The 19,074-nt window shown below is 41.1% G+C and overlaps 1 protein-coding gene across 2 annotated transcripts in view; it reads left to right on the top strand.

Moving 5' to 3' along the window:
- Positions 1 to 18,144, top strand: part of KLF3 (KLF transcription factor 3) — a 36,773-nt gene extending 18,629 nt beyond the window's left edge. For both annotated transcript variants that reach the window (XM_082652731.1, XM_082652730.1), the window contains exons 3-6: positions 5,609 to 6,098; positions 6,784 to 6,934; positions 11,848 to 12,008; positions 14,156 to 18,144. In XM_082652731.1, coding sequence (XP_082508857.1) covers positions 5,609 to 6,098; positions 6,784 to 6,934; positions 11,848 to 12,008; positions 14,156 to 14,337 — 984 coding nt within the window. In that variant the 3' untranslated portion in view covers positions 14,338 to 18,144. The remainder of the gene's footprint in view (positions 1 to 5,608; positions 6,099 to 6,783; positions 6,935 to 11,847; positions 12,009 to 14,155) is intronic.
- The last annotated feature ends 930 nt before the right edge of the window (positions 18,145 to 19,074 follow it).

Genomic DNA, 19,074 nt, shown 5'->3' with positions numbered 1-19,074 from the left:
ATTCAGCAAAACCTCAGTTAACTAAAACATTTGGGGAGTAGGGCATTGTGATTATTTTACATGACAAAATTAAAAGCTTTTGTTTCCACTCTTAAATCTTCATATTTTATCTTTCCTGCCTTCATAGGTGGAGTATATGAAACCTGATTTATTGTGCCTTTTTTCCTTTTTCCTTTTTAATTCTGCCTTTGACCTGAAGGTTGAGGTCTTTGTTTATTCAAGTCAATGTTCTAAACATTAAGCCGTAGACATGTGTAAGATTCTTTTTGTTTTAATTCCACATATGAATAAAAATGTTTTACAGTGACTTATTCCCCTGCCCCACTCCTTTTTCTTAAAAAGTGAGAAGAGCAGAAGCAGTCTGCCTATTTGGTATTTTGCTATAGTTTAGAGAAAGTGAGGAAATGTCATTTTTCTCTTGCTGAAGTATAAGCCTTCATACTTCCCACTAAACCTTGTGCCTTGAGGCACATTAGACTTTGGACTGTCAGTCCTGTTAAGATTTGCAAGAATGGGGAGCAGAGTACACCCGCCTCTGTGCCATGGATCTCTGTTACCTAATATCAGTGCGATGCTGGCAAAACCATCAGCAGCTCCCTGAGCCTCCAATTTTCTTTTTTCTTATTTGTGAAATTGGAGATTTTTAATTTGTAAAATGTGAAATGGCAGGTGTATATAAAATATGCCCATAAAGGAGTTGTTTTTACCGATACTGCCAAAGAAGTTTGAAAATTAGAACTTAATTCAGGAAGTGAGAAAGAATTTTTAAAAGTATTCCCTCATATTCTTTTCCTACAGGAAGATTACTTTTGAAGAACGTGTATTTTTTTCTGTTTCTTTAATGAAAATTATCATCTAACGGACTCCTTAAAGATTGAGAAGTACTTAGAAATCAGCAGTCCCTCTGCTGTGTTCTGACAGAAACTTGTCATGACTTTTCTGAGCCTGGTAGAAAGAGAGCTTTCTGCCTTTGTTTGCGTAGAGGGGCATGACATTTGCTGTTTCCAGCGAGTTTGTTTATAAATGCACCACGCCTTCCTGCACTTGGAAGCCCACCCTTGGTATGAAGATTCCTTTGACTTGCCATCGCCCTGTAACGGAGGGCACATTTTTTTCATATGAATGAACAGTGAAACAGAGACTCGTCCACGTTTCATGGAGTCACTCCATCCACTTAAACCATCTTGTAGTGGAAAACTCACCAAAACTATTTCCAATAAAATGAGAAACTATTAATTCTCACTTTCATATGAAGTGATAGCACTGGAAAATTATCCAACCCCTGTGCCTTTTGCCTCACCACACTTAAAAAAATCATGTTTTTGAGAATCAAAGAATTGGTGTTATCCTGAGCCTTGTCAGTAGTAAAACCTTGCAGGGAGAGCCTGTTGATTCACATCGTCCGTTCATCCGGTGTTCTTTGAGCACCTGGGCTGGACCCTCATCTCCCAGTCCAGTGACAGGAAGCCGCCAGCAAAGAAATAACCCACAGCGCGGAGGTGTGAACACTTGAATGCGTGTTACAACAGAGGGAGAGAACTTTTCTTAACAGCAGATCTTCTGGAAAAGTAAACCCATTGCTGCCGCTAGTGGGGGTCAGGAGTGGGGCAGCCCTGCGTGAGTCTTGTCTGCAGGCTGCTCTGTTCCCGCGAACAGGGCTCCTTGAGTAAGCAGTATGCATACGAGCCAGTGGATGCCTGGCAGTGGCCAGAGGCCCTCTTTCTGCCTCATCAGTACTTGCCTCTGATTTGGATTTCACTGGTGCAGCCACACTTATCTGCATCGCTTTGTTAGAAGACAGGAATGGTCTGGAACAGAGAAGAAGCAACTATTACCAGGGTGTATCCACCCAAGGTACACACCCTAAGCAAGCCCTGTATCAGTCCTTACACTGTGGAGAACCAGACTGTTGCAGGCTGATTGCAGTGGCTTATATGCTCCACCCAAATAAACATGTCTCATAGAAGCTTCTGGTAAACATTGCTATGAAATTTGCTAGTGAGACAGTTTGAAGAACCACATTTCTTCACCCTTTGGCAAGGCAGTCGGACTGGAAGTTGTTAATAGTGTACTCAGTCGTGTGCCCAGGTCCCAGCAGTCCCCCTGCTTTTAGCCCTAGAGTATTACAAATGCCACATGTCCAGTATAGCTGGCAGGGGGCGTTCACGGGAGGGCAAGCTCTCTGCAGAACTGTGCACAATGTTTGTAAAACTTAGCTCTATGTGTGGATGTTTCTTTCTTTATGGCTTGAGAAACCTGAGACTGTTATTAAATTTGCAACTCTCCCAGGTTCTAAATTCCTGCTTTCCTTAAACTCACCCCACAGATAGAAAAATCCAACAATGGCAGCAATAAAAGTATGTCCTCATTTTGCATCCTATGTAGCTGCCAATAAGTTGGCATTAAAATCTAGGTCATAGGAATGTCTTTGAAGACTAGGGCTGAAAATAAGGGAGAAGCTACAATTCCGTGAGTAGAAACAATGAATACTGCCTCCCATTTCCTGGAGTTTTTGTTTCTCATACCAGAACTTTTGCCCTTTAGAAAATTATATCAAGATGGTTAAACTTTAGAACCAGGAGAAATCTTTTTTTCGTCCTATAGTTAATTACTTCCTTAAACCCTCATTGTACAAAGTTTGTAATGTTTTGTTAGCAAACCTTGTGCCTTTTTTTCTTTTGCCTATTTCAATATTTAAATTTAAATCCATTTCATATTAATATTACTGTATATTTTGGGCCTCTCACCTTGTGTTGCACCTGTGTGTGTCTAGTTCTAAAGAAAGGTAGAAACAGTCTTTACCTCATTTGATCCTTAATATGTAATTCAAAGCTATTTTAAAAAAACAATTTGTATATTTTTACAAATTCATGTTTCCTGATTTTATATCCACATGTCCTTGTTTTTAAGCAGTATTATTAGTGAAAATTCTCCCCGCCCCCGTCTTTAAATTGCATTTAAACAGTATACCATTTTAATAATAAAAATTAGTATTTTTATTCTGTATCTCTGTCATTTAGAGCCAGGCTGTTCCAAGAGTGGTCTGTGGCACCTTAGGTCACTCCCCAGTAATTCAGAACCTGCCTTTTAACAAGATTCCCAGGTGAATCTGTGTGCTCAGTAAAGTTTGAGAAGCCCTGATAGGGAGCATCAAAGCCCATTGCAGTGCACACCTCTTGTATAAGGAAGGAAGACAAGGGACTCCCAGGACTACGGTGTGTGTTAAAGTTCATCACATAGGTATCTCATTGAGTCCAGTTTTAATCATAACCTCACAACCTCCTGGAAGGTGGGTATCCGATACCACCTTGACAGATTTTGCCATATCCTCATGGCTCCTGCACTCCTAATATTTATTTAGTAATTTTTCTTGCCCTAGAGATAGAATTGCTTTTTAACATAATAAAGTTATTTTAAAAGGGAACTTTGTATCACTACTGTAAAAGTTATTTTAAAAGGGAACTTTTTGTCACTACTACTGAGAAACATAGTTTTTTCTTAATGCACTTAAATAAACACATAACTATTCTAAAGCTCTGTGTCTATCAGAGAGATGAACACCAGACTGCAGGAGTCACTGTTCCATGTGGTTATGTAGGTTACGAATGAGGATACAGGTAAAGAAAGAAAGGACAAAAGAACAAAGTGCATCTTAACGATGAGAAACTGACATCAAAACCAGATTCAGATAAGTACTTGCCTGTCCCCTTACTTTCCAATACTCTGATGCTCAGTTGGCCCAGAGAAGGAATCAGGCATCTGGAATTTTAAAGCAGCACAGCTGATTCTGATGCATAGTCAGGTGGAGATTTACCCAGTGAGGCCCAGAGAGGAAAAGGGTGTGATCTCAGTGGCAATCCCAGTCAAAAACACTGCTATTCCACAGTTATTTATAACTCAAATTAGTGGCCATTGGAGGGGCTGGGGAGGGCTCAGAAATTAATAGTGCATTTAAGCTGTTTCATTATAAGGCCCCACTGGTGGGTTTTCTCACTTGCATCATGAGCTAGTGTTGCCTCAGAATCACAAACACATCGGATTTTAGAGCTGGAAGAGAGGCACAGTATGTTACTTTTCACTTTCACTGTAAAACATTCAAATACAAGTAATGTTCTGCAGGCAGACTTGACATGTTACCACTAAAAATTTCAGTTTCCCTAAAATGCCTACAAGTAAAGAAAATGACTTATGTTGAGTTTAATTTTTTTAAAGCATTCTACAACAGAGTTTTCTATTTTTTAATTTTAGTTAAGGTACAGAAGTAATTTTAGTGAATTCCATGGCCAAGGACAGAACCCATAGTGTGCAATTATGATTGATTTATATTTAAAGCTGGTACATGAGTTAGATTACCTTGATATTATAAGAGAGAAATGAACTTGAAGATAAATTAGGTCAGTTGTGGAACAGATCTTAGATATGGGAGGAAAACCATTGGTGTCTCCTCCAGTATCTTGTTAGGTTGTCCTGCAGCCTCTTTTGATGAGGGGGGTAGCAAGGTGGAAAGGAGACAAGGCAGGACCTCGGCTCGTGTGCAGGTCCCTTCCAGCGTCACGTGTCTTTATTTGAGTCCTGTTACAGTAGCTCATTCTCACAGTTCTGTGTCATTCACACATTTGGAGATTAAGTCATCTTCTACAGTTTCATTCTAACTGTGAATAAGTCCATCGCACAAGTTGGAGCCAAGAACGTAATCACCCTCCTGTGGGTGGCCTTCTACCGTGTATAGGTGTGTAGGGCGACTGGCCATCCTGGTGTGCCTGAGATTGAGGCATTTCCTGGGATGTAGGACCTTCAGTGCTAAGGCCAGGACTCGTAGCATGGATGTGTCAGTGGCTGAAGACCATCCTAAGGTCCTACCATGCAGATCTGCTTGTCCCTGGTATACACAGCGTATGAGAAACGTTCAGTGTCTTTCTGCTGAGCTGGAGGACACTAAAGGCAGGGAGAGTATTTCCTGCCAAGTATGAAACCCCAGCAGAAAATCAACAAGGTTAGCTGGCTTGGCTGATTCCTGGTGAACCTCAATGCCAACTCCTAACGATAAAGGCCCATAAGCCTTCTGTTTCATAATCTATTTGAGAATTTTTCCAGGTATCATCCTCTGCCTTAACATTGGACATGGCCATAATCGTAGAATTAAATTTGAGATTTTTCGTGTGACACAGTTACCACATTAACTTTATTTTTTTATTTTATTTTATTTTATTTTGCGGTACACGGGCCTCTCACTGTTGTGCCCTCTCCCGTTGGGGAGCACAGGCTCCGGACGCGCAGGCTCAGCGGCCATGGCTCACGGGCGCAGCCGCTCCGCGGCATGTGGGATCTTCCCAGACCCGGGCACGAACCCGTGTCCCCTGTATCGGCAGGCGGACTCTCAACCACTGAGACACCAGGGAAGCCCACCACATTAACTTTCGTACTTACGTTTATTAGACCAGCTTTCTCTCATAGCATTGTTTTAGGGTCAAGCATGTATCTAAACCCAAACCACTTATTAAAGTCCATGTGATTGAAGGTGCTTGTTGTATTTTTTCATCTTAATTCGTGTTTCAAGCAAACACACTTACTTGGCTATTGACACGTTTCTGTCTTTCTTTTCCAATAGTCATACCCGTCTAATTACATGGAGTCGATGAAGCCCAACAAGTATGGCGTCATCTACTCCACACCGTTATCTGATAAGTTCTTCCAGACCCCAGAAGGCCTGTCGCATGGGATGCAGATGGAGCCGGTGGACCTCACCGTGAACAAGCGGAGCTCGCCGCCCTCTGCCGGGAACTCCCCCTCCTCCCTGAAGTTCCAGTCCTTGCACCGGAGAGCCTCGCCAGGGCTGAGCCTGCCCTCGTCCAGCCCACCGGGGAAGAAGTACTCGCCGCCGCCGCCGCCCGGCGTGCAGCCCTTCAGCGTGCCGCTGTCCATGCCGCCTGTGATGGCTGCGGCCCTCTCCCGCCACGGCATCCGGAGTCCCGGCATCCTGCCCGTCATCCAGCCTGTTGTCGTGCAGCCCGTCCCCTTCATGTACACCAGCCACCTCCAGCAGCCGCTCATGGTCTCCCTGTCGGACGAGATGGAAAATTCCAGTAGTAGCATGCAAGGTAAATTCTGCCACTCGCCCACACTGCCGCCCCCCTGCTTAGTCCGGACTTACCGGGTCTTCACCAGATAGTCTGGGTGAGGGAGCAAAGGAGGCAAGGGGCCAAGAGCTGTTGCACTCTGAAAAGGAAATATTCGAGTTAGAGTCTGCCTAAGGCGTTTGCTTTTTTTTTTTTTTTAAGTGTTGACACTGGAAGATCTCCCAAGAATCAGGCTGTCTGTTAAATGCCATGAAATGATTAGTTTCACTATATACTTGTCAACTTGGGGATAATAAGAATCTTGACTTTATATTTTGCTTTATTGAATACCAACATGGTTTTAGGTGCAAAAAGGCATTTAAGAAATACCTTTAGACCATGTGATAACTAATGGCTATTAAAAGCCACCTTGTTTACTGACTGGTCAGAGGCAGAAGGCTGGGGTAACAAGGAGATAACCAAACGTCATAAGGAAGAAATCCTTTGGGGGCTGATGTCTTAAAAGTCCAGCTTCCTCCATATGGTGCTTGCTGACAAAGTAATCGTTAGGAGGAACAAGAAGCGCCCACCGATTCATTACTGCTGTCATTTTGCCAAAGGCAAATAGATACACATCAGTGTGGTAGCTAGAAGCCGTGCAATAAGCTTTTAAAGGCTGAAATCGGTAAATGGTACATAGAGTAACTTTTCTATTTTTATTTTGTAGTCCCTGTAATTGAATCATATGAGAAGCCTCTATTACAGAAAAAAATTAAAATAGAACCTGGGATCGAACCACAGAGGACAGATTATTATCCTGAAGAAATGTCACCCCCTTTAATGAACTCAGTGTCCCCCCCGCAAGCACTGTTACAAGAGTAAGTATATTGAGGTCTGCCTGGCATTTACGTAGCGGCGTGCATCTCGGAACTGGAATGGAAGCTGGAGCTTCCCGCTCAGGATGTGGTGTGGATTGCCAGCCGGGACTGCCTTGTCGTTCGGGGCAGCCCCTGGGCCAGATGGGAGAATCTCTCCAAAAACTATGTGCTCTGTTAAACGCGTTATGTCACGTTCTCAATGATTTGGTCACACATGATTTTGCCACTTTACCCCAGAAATCATTTTTATCTTGTTTTTTTCCATCCTTCCAGACTATGTGTATATAGTTCTCCCATCATCTTTAGCCCAACATAGATTGAATTTGGTGTTCTAGATATTCTACTTAAGGTTGGATCCTGGAAATGCTTCATGGGATCACATATCGTCCTTCCCATTGTCAGTTCTCATAAAGTATAGTGTTTCTGTGGTGGGGAATGGCTTTTAGTCAGAATTTTCCGGGCCAACCACAAATCCAAGAAAGATACTCCAAAACCAGTCCCATGGCAACAGAAAGCGACCATGATGCTCAGAGAAGCTCAGCGTTGAAAGAACTGTTTAGCCTCCTGTCTTTCTAATTGTGACTGCCCTAGAATGTTCGGTCTGCTTTAGAACCGCCATCCAGTAGGAAGTTTACACTACTGGTCGACATCCAGACACCTGAACGGTGGTTTAACTTGCTGTGTGTGACGGTGTCACACACAGTCTAAATAACATCATTACTGAGATTTGCCACTAGAGATGCCCTTGACTTCTACCAGTGATTACACTGGAGGCTGTGTCTGCAGTAGGTACAAACGTGGCCTTCGGATCCAACATCTTGGATCCCAGCTCTGCTCTCCACCATGTGTATGACCTTGGCCTAGTCACTTAATCTCGTTGCCCCTGCTTCCTCTTTATTTTCATTATTGGTTGTAATTATTTTTCTTGTGTTATGGTCTTTACAACATTGGATTTAATGGCCAGCTTCCTAGTACAAAGGAAGTTCAACAATTACTGTCTCCTCAGGGTCCCTTCTATCACCTTCCTCCCCACATACCCTTTTCTCCAGCATTTCTGCCCACCTTTCTGCTTTATCTACTGCACTCTTCTCCCTTACGTAATGAACTCTGTAACAGAATATGAATCCTCTGGTTTTAGAACAGCTATTTTCTGGAACTTAACACGTATTCTGGTTGTATCCACATTCAACCCAAGGAGGTGCCTTCATAATAGCTCATATATCAATTGCCATTTGCATCAAATCCGTCCGCTTTTTTTGCGGGGGGTGGGGCGGCGGGGGGTCGTCATCTACTCCTTGATAGATGAAGAAGAGAATGAATCTTCCGCAGCCCCATCAGTAGGCAGACTGCCTGATGGTCTTGTACATTATTGCCCTTCACAATTGCATAGTGCCTCCTTACCCCCAGAAAGGAACTTTTCCAAGTGTTTTCAAAGGAGTTATTTCATTCTCCCAAAACAAGCAGGTGGGAGTCAGAGCAAACAACTGATGAGCCAAGACATAAATAACTTGCCTGTAATCACACCATTAACAGCAGAGGGGGCCTGGGCTGATCCCCTGCTTCCAGACGAGTGGTCTTCCTGCTATTTTTAGGCCCTATCTAGCTGATTGCATCTGCTGCTGCACTAAGGGAAAGGAAAAATAGACTAACCAAAATGGACACATCTTGTAGGCTGAATTACCTTTTTTTTAGGATGTCAGATGTCTTTGGTGAGGTAACTGGCAACATAGCTTGTACCTGCACAGGTGATGAAAAAGATGCTATAAAGCCAACTGCCCACATAGCAAGGGATCCATTGACTGAAAAGGGGGTTATTCCAAAGTCTAGGTTATTATAAATTACAGTGTAACACATTACGGAAGAATAATTGAAAGCAATATTCTGTGCTCTGAATGCTGCTGGAAAGAAAACAGCTTTTCTCTTTTCTTGCTTATTTTAAGTAACGTTCTTTTGATGATCTCAAGCTCAGTGGCTTTTAATGATTAATGAGTAATGTGCTTATTCTAATGCTGACCTAAGAATGCATTTGCCTCTCAGAAAATTGAACCGATTAGCCACAACTGGGACATGTACCCTTCAAGTAATTCTCTCACAGATGTGATTAAGTAATGTCTTGGAGTGTGCCCAGTAGCAGCCCACATAGGAAACCAGCTAGCCAGGAAAGAATCACTGGAATACCAAGCACCTGGTACCATGTCCATGAGGCAGCCCCAATAATATTTGCCTTAGGAAACCCTTCCTTTACAGGGGCGGACTTTAAAATACAGCTTTGAAATCCATTTGTTTGATCATAAAGTTATAGCTTTAGGATTATTTTTAAAGGCACTCAAAAGTACATCAGATTTCTTTTGTTATTTACATGTGTGAAAATTTATTTAGAACAAAAAGTTTGAGGATCAGATTTCCCCCATTGAGTTGTGAACAGGAAACTGTAGCAAACATAAGAGGGATCAGCTTAACTCAAAACAATGACCAGGTCTCTGATATTTACCAGGCATTCTAACTTCTTGGTTATAATGATCCCAAACAACCTCCTAAAAAATGAGCAGTGAGGAGACCAAGAAGAGTGAGTGAGATCCCAAGATCCTGAACCTCAGCCTGTACCAATATCCGGCTCTTTAGAGAGAGACTGCTGACCCCTCTCAGAGTGATGCTGCCTTCCAAGGGAGATGTTGGCTAGAGTAGAGATTTCCTGAGCTGGTGTTAGGACATCCCAAAAAAACTCCTCATGAAATTCAACCACTGTAGGGGCAAAGTTTGCTCATGGGTTTCTGCACCTTGAAATAGTAACAGCTATTGTTTAGCAGATTTGCATCTGGAACAGGTGTTGTTCTTAAGCGTTTTGTGTGCATTACTCACAGCAGCTTTCTGAGATCGCATGACTATCATCCCCTTTTACAGAGAAGAAACTGAGGCACGGAGAGCATGAATACCTTGCCGAGGGTTATAGGGACTATCGGGACGGAGCTGGAGCGCACAGCCTTTTAGGGTACCTCTTTTTAGGGTAACATTTTCACAAAATGAGCAGCTGGAACAGCAGTCATAACTACTACACAGAAACCATTAGAATCCCAACTCATAAAATCGAATAACTGGGAGAGACTTCTAAAGTTATCTGGGATTCTCTCCAGGGTCCCAGAGGCACATGAGATAGATTTAACTGTTCATTTTTTTTTCCCCTCAACATTTTACTTCCTGAAGTTCCCTTAATGAAGATGAAAATTTTCAGTCAATGGCATGAAAGTGGAAAGTTTAAAATAAACTGATAAACTGTTTTCTTTTTATTAGAGGGTCTTAATAATCGAGCTTTATAAAAACTCTCTCACTTCTCCATTTTCTCTGCTATTTGTTTGTACATTTATATAATTGAAGTTCTTGTTCTCCCCCCCCCCCCACTAGTTCATGTTCCCTTTTCCATGTATCTAAACTTTATTCTTTCATATCGTCCCTCTAAGCATCAGGGTAGGAAGGTAAAGTGATACTCAAAACTGACAGTTTTCTTTGCTAATCATAAGTGAGAAATTAGTGAAGTCACTCAAGATAAAATGCACCTTTTTATTCTCTTCCTAGTCACTTCTTTGGGTGCTTGAAAAAGTTGTTGATAAGGGACATGTATTTACATTTTTACCAAGATAAAAAACAAGCTTCATTCAGTGACTCTCTTGATTTTTATGTCTAAATTTTATTATTCTTTATCTCACAAGACTGTTTACCCTCATCCAATTCTTTTCACCAATCTTTTTTCCCCCATACACTCTTGTATAAAACATTCACATGTTATTTGGGATATTTTAAGAACTTTAGATTCAAATTTAAAAGACAAAGAGGTCTTTCATTGCAGTTAGAGGCCAACCGTGGATACATAAGCTTGTAATGTATCAAGTAATTAGTTATTAGGAGAGCAAATGGATGGATTAGAACTTGTTAATTACATCAATCAGCGGGGGAAGCCTGAAAAAACTACAGATTTTTCCTAGCTCTTCCCACCTGCCATTTCTCTCCACCAACTTCCTTTCTGAAAAAGAGAAAGTTCATAGTAATGGTGTGTAACCTGATTTGATTTCAACCCCCCTCCCCCCTGGAAAGGTGTGCAGGTGCAGGAAGGGGAGTCTGGGTGAGGAGCCAGGAAGGTAGGGAGGATGGCGGGCATCCAGTGAGGGAGCCGGGGCTGCACCTGGAGCCTGGGTCTTGAGTCCTGAGTGAGGGGCTTCCTCGCCTGACCACTAGCACGGCCTGAAGTTCTCTCTCAAGGAGGAATAATAGTGACAGGAAAGGTTTGAGTTTGTGAAGACAGTAGTGCCAACTTTTTTTTTGGCGGGGGGGGGGGGAGATAAAAATCAAATGTAAGTTGAGCCTCTTTAAGAGACTCAAACTAAATGCCAATTATGTAAAGGATAAAGTGTAGATGCATCCGACAGCGTGGTTGCCTGAGACTTAGGAGTTTGACCTCTTACATTTTCCCCTAAAGAATAATAAATGTGAGAAAACATAGTATAGCGTTCAGCCTAGTACCACAGAATTCTACAAGAAAGCAAATTTCTATTAAGGGAAAGAGACTCTCCTAGCACTTTGCACCTCCCTCTAGTGTAGCCCCTAACCCTTCTTACTGTCATTACTTATCTACATGTCTGTCTCCCCCTAGAGTGTGAGCTCCTCCAGGGCAGGAACCCTGTTTTTATTCATCTTTGTGTCCCGGTGCCAAGCACAGTGCCTGGCTCATGGTAGGTGCTCACTCCATGTTTGTTGAATGAATATAGCAGTGCTTCTTGGGTTGATCCGCTAATTTCTTTTTGTTTATTTTGTTGGGTTTTTTGTTTGTTTGTTTTTGCCCAGTGTTGTTAATGCTTTTGGTACCCTGAGGGAAAGGAAGAGCCTTTCACTCACCATTTTGCATTTGGCATCGGCTTTCCTAGGAATCACCCTTCAGTCATCGTGCAGCCCGGGAAGAGACCTTTACCTGTGGAATCTCCAGACACCCAGAGGAAGCGGCGGATACACAGATGTGATTATGATGGATGCAACAAAGTATACACTAAAAGTTCTCACTTGAAAGCACACAGAAGAACACATACAGGTATTAGAAATACAAGACTCGCTTCATCTTTCTTCTTAAGAAGTACTAGCATGGAATGTTAAGACAAACGTTCCAGCTTTCAGAGATTATTGTAATGAAATTTTTTCAGGCATCTTGAAAGTTACCATAGCTACAGAAGTCGCTTGTCAGTTGTGAAAAATGAAGTTTTCGATAATGATTGGTTTTTATAATAGAATAGATTCAGCGTTCTGTTCAAGGCCCCTTGCAACCACTTGCAGTTCTGTGGTCTCTGTAGTAAGAGAGAGAGAAGGGCATGAAACCTCCACTGAGAACAGAGGGGGAAATTGTCCTTAACCATGGGCCTGTTTCATCAAAGATGTGGCCTTCATATAGGCTGTCACTTAGTAAATGTACGTGATCAAATTCACGATGGCAAAAAAAGAAGAAAAAAGTTCTTTATACAGAAAAAGTAAATGCAGCAGTTTCTAGAAATGGAATTCAAACGGAAGACAGTCATCGAAGGAAAGAAAAGTGAAGGTATTTGGGTAATTATCGTCTTCTAAAACTGAGGGAACTTGTAGGCGATTGCCTGCCATATTTGTTGTAGGATATTTCCAGTTTGCCAGGCGTTGCATATAGAGCGTACAGACAGGTCTTATAAAAATTGTTAAATAGGTGAGGAAAACATAAAATTGTCCCCTGTGCTCAAGAACATTTTGTAGCAACACATCTTAAGGAATTCGTACAAAAATGTTTTAAACAAACCTGATGAATTGCAGTTGGTATTGGTGATGAATGTTTATGGAAAGCCTCATCTGAGCTGACCTCATACTCTTGGATGTGAAATTCTAGTGTAACAGCAATTTCCCTCTCTGTACATTTCCTTAACCTCAGAATGTAGAATATTTGGAGGTTTGTGAGTCATTCTTGTTAGGAACATTTACAAAGAGAAGAATCCGGGGTTTGGAAGAGGAGAGGAAGTAAAGTGTCTGGCAGAGTGGAAGTGAAGGTTTGCCGTGCATCCTGGGAAGGAGGCAAAGGAAGCCGAGGGGGTCCAGCCGCATACAGTGTTCCTTGGCCTCCTCACAGTGTTGCCATGGAGAGAGCTGAGGGTGACAGCCTTGCAGTTAGAGGACCACCCAATGGGCAGTGCCAGATAGACTCATGAAAGCCTCCTCAGGGCAGGAACGGGACCTGAGAGGTGGATGTTACCAAAGGCCAGCCTAAGAGTAAAAAGACATTGGATATTTGGGTAACGATTCAGATGTAAGAAAAAGAACTCTTAGCATGTATATTCTGTGCAACAAAGCAGAGAGTATAAATTCTGAATATGTCATTGAAATGCCAAGGAATTACAATCCTTTAAGGTTTCTAGAAAACAAGGGATAGTAAATGGGAATGAATCTGTCATGCCCATTACCCAATATTACTGATTTAAACATGTAAAATTACCGTGAACTGCCTTTTTATTTGTAAAGGCCTTCATACTGCTGTCCTCGTGACTTTCCCACAAAGGTCTTCTTTTTCTCACCTGTAAGTTATCGTCTCACAGGAGAGGGTTGTAGAGACCTGACTTCTGACAGAGTGGGGAGGAGTTTACTATATTTTCCGTACGTCTGAATTAAAGCATTATACTTAGGCGTTGTTGTTCTTGACTAAACAAAAAATAAAATGTTGAAATCCCTGATGAATATTTGTTGCTAGGGACTTAGGGACTTCACATTTTTAGAAAACTATTGAGAAGAATAAGCAAATCCCATAACTTGCAGTTTGGACTTCTCTTTGAATGGATAGCGCTGCATGTAGCTAAGCTCCTAAGTAAGTTTACGCCTTGGAGGTCAACAAATACGGATCACCGGGTATTAAAAACTTGCTCATTGCCTCCTTTGAGGGCAAAACCAAAATTCTTTGATAGCCCCTAAGAGTGGATTTCAGTGCCATAAATATGCTGTAGGAACTCTTAAAATCCCCCTCCCCCCTTTTTTGGGCAGAAAGCCAGTTTCATATTAAGACAATTAATCTGTGTTTCTCATTTGTCACCTAGTGGTTCAAGGGACAAATGTATGATCCTATCTTGGAAATAATGTTTGTCAAGAGCTGTAGCTCAGAAATATTTACTGTCTTTAATGATTAATATCATTTTGCTCTTAGAAAAAATCAGCTCTTTTTTCCCCACCTTTCTGCAGGAGAAAAACCCTACAAATGTACATGGGAAGGATGCACATGGAAATTCGCTCGGTCTGATGAACTCACGAGACATTTCCGAAAACATACTGGAATCAAACCCTTCCAGTGTCCAGACTGTGACCGCAGCTTCTCCCGCTCCGACCACCTTGCCCTCCATAGGAAACGCCACATGCTCGTTTGAATGCCTCTATCTCCCGCCTCAGCGTGGCTCCCACTCTCCCAGCTCTCTCTCTGTCCTCCCTCCCATTATCTAACTCATCTTTTTACATGTACATTTTAATTTTGATTCAGCTGGTCTGAATCTCTGAATTTATATCATTCAAACTTCCATATGGTCAGTAGTAAATATTCTCTAATCTTCCCTCTCCTTGCCACGGGTCAGACCTAAAGAATGTGAACAATTTTCTTTTTCTTTTTTTTTTTTCCGGGGATGCTAAGCAAACCCTTCTTAGAGATACGTTTAATGTAATGAAAGCAAGGGAACATGTAAACTAACATAACCAATTGCTTCTCCATGTAATCCTCAAAAGAATGTCAAAGTAAATGTATTAGAAATACAGTATCCAGCCTGCTAGTCCTTGCCAGAGGCATCCAGACCTCTGTGCTCTGTGATCGAGTTTGGTGCTCCACAGCAAAAAGAAGGGTGGAACCTTTCACAGATTAGCTAGACATGCAACAGGCTTTCAGACTAGTACAGTCAACTCTTCCATTGTCCTTCACAGATGTGGCTGGTCAATTTGGATTTAGCACTTCATCTAAATGTATGTCCGTTATCCTCCTTTGTGCCTGCAGCTACTAAGGAGGTCTTTGCCACCAGGGAGGTGAGCCAGAGCTGCTGATTTAGGTGGATGATGTCTGTCCATTGAGGGGGTGGATACTGTACTTGCTAGCGTGGAGTCGGAGCAAAGGGGCATGCAGCAGGGGCAGAGCAAGGCGGGCAAAGGAGGAAGCCAGCCATTCCTGCTCGCCTAGGGCTTTTTGGAGACAATTCATCATTTGGTTCGCTGGGCAGTACATTCCCAGAGCTTCAGTCTCTATGCACATTCAGCTGTGCGGAACCCTACTGCAAAGCCAGATACTGATGGGGTTCTCCATGCACCTGCCTCTGTTTCTACAATGTCCTTAATGTCGATTACCAAGCATTGATAGGGATGCCACAAAACTATTTGCTCAGTAATGGGAAAAAATCTTTTGGATAAGGGTATGCATGGTTTTCTTTAATGGCATTCTTTTACCCCACCTACTTAACAGCTTTTTTTTGCAAACAGGGAAACGTTGAGTGGTAATTGTATCCCCCTATCAAATTAATCATGGAGGCTTCATATGGAGACATTTCTCTGTGAGCTGTAAGGTGCCAAATTGGCTGTCATCTGTGTACATGACACACACCGTAAATAAGCATCTGCTAACGCTTTAGTAGATTCCTTCAGTTTAAGACCTGAGAGACACTATTTGTAAATATAAATAGTTGTGAAGCACACATACCTTTCCTGGGGGACAGATTTCTGAAAAATCTAGAAAACCACAGTTCAGGGATTCATAAATGTAGCTCAAATTCCCAGATGTTTACTGTTGGAGCTGGCAATCTCCTATCACTATCAAGTATCCTGTCAGAAGAACAAACTGAAAATGACTCGTGTTTATGTTGAAGATTAATAGCACCATCATTTAGGGGAAGTTTTGCAAAAGCAGGCTTTTGAGCACCATAGTGTAAATGCCAGTAAAAATAATTTGTGCGTGGAAATGCCATTGGTCCTAAATTTGAAGAAAGTGGGCGACGGTGGTGTAGTGTGGGTGCATTTAAGCAAATGCACCTTCATCCCTCGATAAAGGATGGAGGAGCAGAGAGAAGAATGGAATCCTGAAGATTCATCCCAGCCACAACTCAGGATCCAACACGACCTTAACTGGGAGGAATACACTGTTCAGTTGTTTTTTTTTTAAGACAGTGCGTGAGTGATTCTGGAGGCCTGCGAATCGTGTGGGGAGCGTACTTTGACGGCGCCGTGTTAATAAAAGTTAGTTGTAGGGACTGCACACCTAAGAGATCCCGCTCATAAGCCCTCGGATCCAACTGAAAGGAGATGTAGTTGAGAAATGCAAAGTAATTTGTCACGGGGGCACTTGGTTTTCCTTTTTTTTTTTTTAAGCACTGCAAAATTTGTTTAGACTATTAAAACATCCTTATGAGGCTTTTTTTTTTTTTTTTTGCAACTATGACATGAATTGAGGGATAAAAAAAGAATGGCTCTTGGAAAAGTAGGTATTGTCTGTATTGTAGATGCTTAGTCCCATTCATGCCAAAATGTTTATTGCTTGAAATGGTTCTTCCACAACGCACTGAAGAATTAAGTTGGAGTGCAAAGAACATTTTTGTTTTAATGGAGATAACCAGTTTGTGTGTGTTCTAACCCATCTTGAAGGTGGGAAAAGGGGCAAGAAAGGATAGGATTGATCTTGGAATAATTAGCTGTGAGTCTAAGTCCAGCTGATAGAAAGCTTCGTGGGTTCTCATGAAATTTGATGTGTGTGCTATGGCATATTGACTTTTTTTTTTTCAGAAAAGCAAGCAATACCCTGCGAAGACGTACATTACTCTTCGGCTTGCTTAGATTATACTAACAGTTCACTAACAAAGATACATTTCAACTCAAAGAAAAGCAACCCAGGAAGCCAGTCTCTGTTCCCATGCTGGTCTATATACTTTAGTTACCGATTGGCTCTTAACCAAATTTTCCTTTTTTATATATATTTGTATTTTACTATGATAGTTGAGAAATTTAGTCTCTTAGTAATTTTTAGCTGTTATTGTGGAAGACCTCCAATACAAGATAAGGTACCCTTGAACGTGTGGTTTTAATGATATGCCATGTTACTATCAATGGTGATTTTAATTGCAATATTTTAAATTGATGAGAATGATTTGTAAACATGAAGTTAGTGTTGTGTAAATTCTGTTTATTATAGAATTTCTTTGATTATTATCCAAGTGTCATCTTGGGGGAGAAGTCAGAAAAATTAAATCTGTAACCATCATATTTTAGAGTTCTAAAGTGAATCTACATCGCAAATGGGCATTAACATTCTAAATCGCCTGGTTTTGAGAATGTGTTAGCATAGCTATGTTCAACTAAGGAAATGCTAAATATCAGAAGTTTCAAGAGCCTTAGAACAGATTTACAGGGGAACTATATATGAATGTGTATATTTTATTAAACACCCATCTGCACTATCAGTGTTGCACTAATGTGGAATTTGAAAAACTATATTGCTGATACTGTATAGCTACACATCATTCCTGATTAGATTGTTTTAAAGACAATCTCAAAGGTCTAAGGTTTTAAAATAATTTGATTGGTTTGAAAATATACAGTCATCTTGAAGGAATTGCTGTCATACATGAAGTTGCTCAGAGTGGCCTTTATTCTCTTGTTGGTCAAGGTTAACAAGTTCTAAATGATTGCAAATTCACTTAAATAATACATTTACAAAGCCATTTTACATGAATTAAACGAGGGCTACAACAATATTATGTTTTACAAATACTAGCACTTTTTTTTTTTTTTTGCTGTTATGTACTTAGTGTTAGAGGGTCAAAATAATCTTTCTGCTTAGCATCTCTTAAACCATACCTGCAAGTATAGCAGGATTATTACATTTACAGTACTTTAATACTTGTATAAACTATGCAGAAATTTTTAATAAAGTGTAATATATTTTATAAGCTAATAAGACTGAATGGGTAAAGGTTTTTAGCATGCATTAGTATACTTGCAAATACTGAAACATTTTGGTAATCTTTCTTACTAAAGATGTGAATGTTTAATGTTCTTTCTCTGTTTCTACTCGGTAGTCCAATGGGAATTCAGTAATGACATTTTGTCATGTCAAACTGTGAACATAAATTTGTACTGTACAGTCCTCATATACTATATACAGTATGCAATATATGTATTATATACTTGTTAATAAAACCATCAGAATATTACATGTGCTCATGTGATTACTATGTATGCAGTGATCACTAGGAACAAACCTTAGCAAAGTAACATGTAAGAGGCCCTTACTTAGAAATTGCAAAGTAAATCACCCTTTGATAGGCAATCATTAATGGAAGGAAAGAAAAACAGATCTAACTGGAAAATGCACTATATGAGTTAACTCAGCCCTAAAGCTATGTCCCTGGTTTTCTGATAAGAAGTTTTCTAAGTACAAACCATAAACTTGTAGACAACCCAGCATAAACCTACAAATTCACCTAGTGCATTCTTGCAATATTTTATTGTTTATGACCCTATCTGCTTCCAAAAACAATTTTCAGTTTCTTATGTGTAGTACTTTAAGTTTTTAAATAAAGATCAGGATTCGTAGCTTGGGCAGTGGGGAATCAGGAATTAAGGTAAATAATTCTGGTAAATAAAAACACGATTTTTCAAGCCTTCAGGAAGCCATGTCCATGGACATTGCTGTGTCCTTAGCATCACAGGAACAAGTAGTTTCTGGTGGGCATTTAGAGTTCTTGTTTAAGACAAAATGTCTACTCTCTTGCTCCACCTAAATGTAATTGAAGCTAAGATACTGGCTTTTTAGGTCTCTCAGCAGCTTCCTCCAGCCAGACTTCATCTTAGCATAACATGAAATAATGTCTGACTGGCGCTTGTCACGTGACTCAACTTCGCAGGTTGGAGAGCGGAAGGAGGATGGGCTGGAGGCTTTCAGCCTTCTGCGCGCTCTCCATCAGCCTTCTCCAGGGAACTTCTCTGCTTTTATACTGTGATAGTTGACTGCAAGCTCAAAAGGTATTTATTATATGTGACTATGACATCCTAATGGAATATCACCTTGGATTAGTCCAAATAATTGGCTGTAATTCTCCCACTATATTTCATATATGGGTGGGATGATACTTGCTGATTTC

This window comes from Grampus griseus (assembly GCF_964374135.1).
Source record: "Grampus griseus genome assembly, chromosome: 4".
NCBI classification, from domain to species: domain Eukaryota; kingdom Metazoa; phylum Chordata; class Mammalia; order Artiodactyla; family Delphinidae; genus Grampus; species Grampus griseus.
Note: the sequence above shows the minus strand (reverse complement) of the source record. Positions and strands in the feature narration are given on the sequence as shown.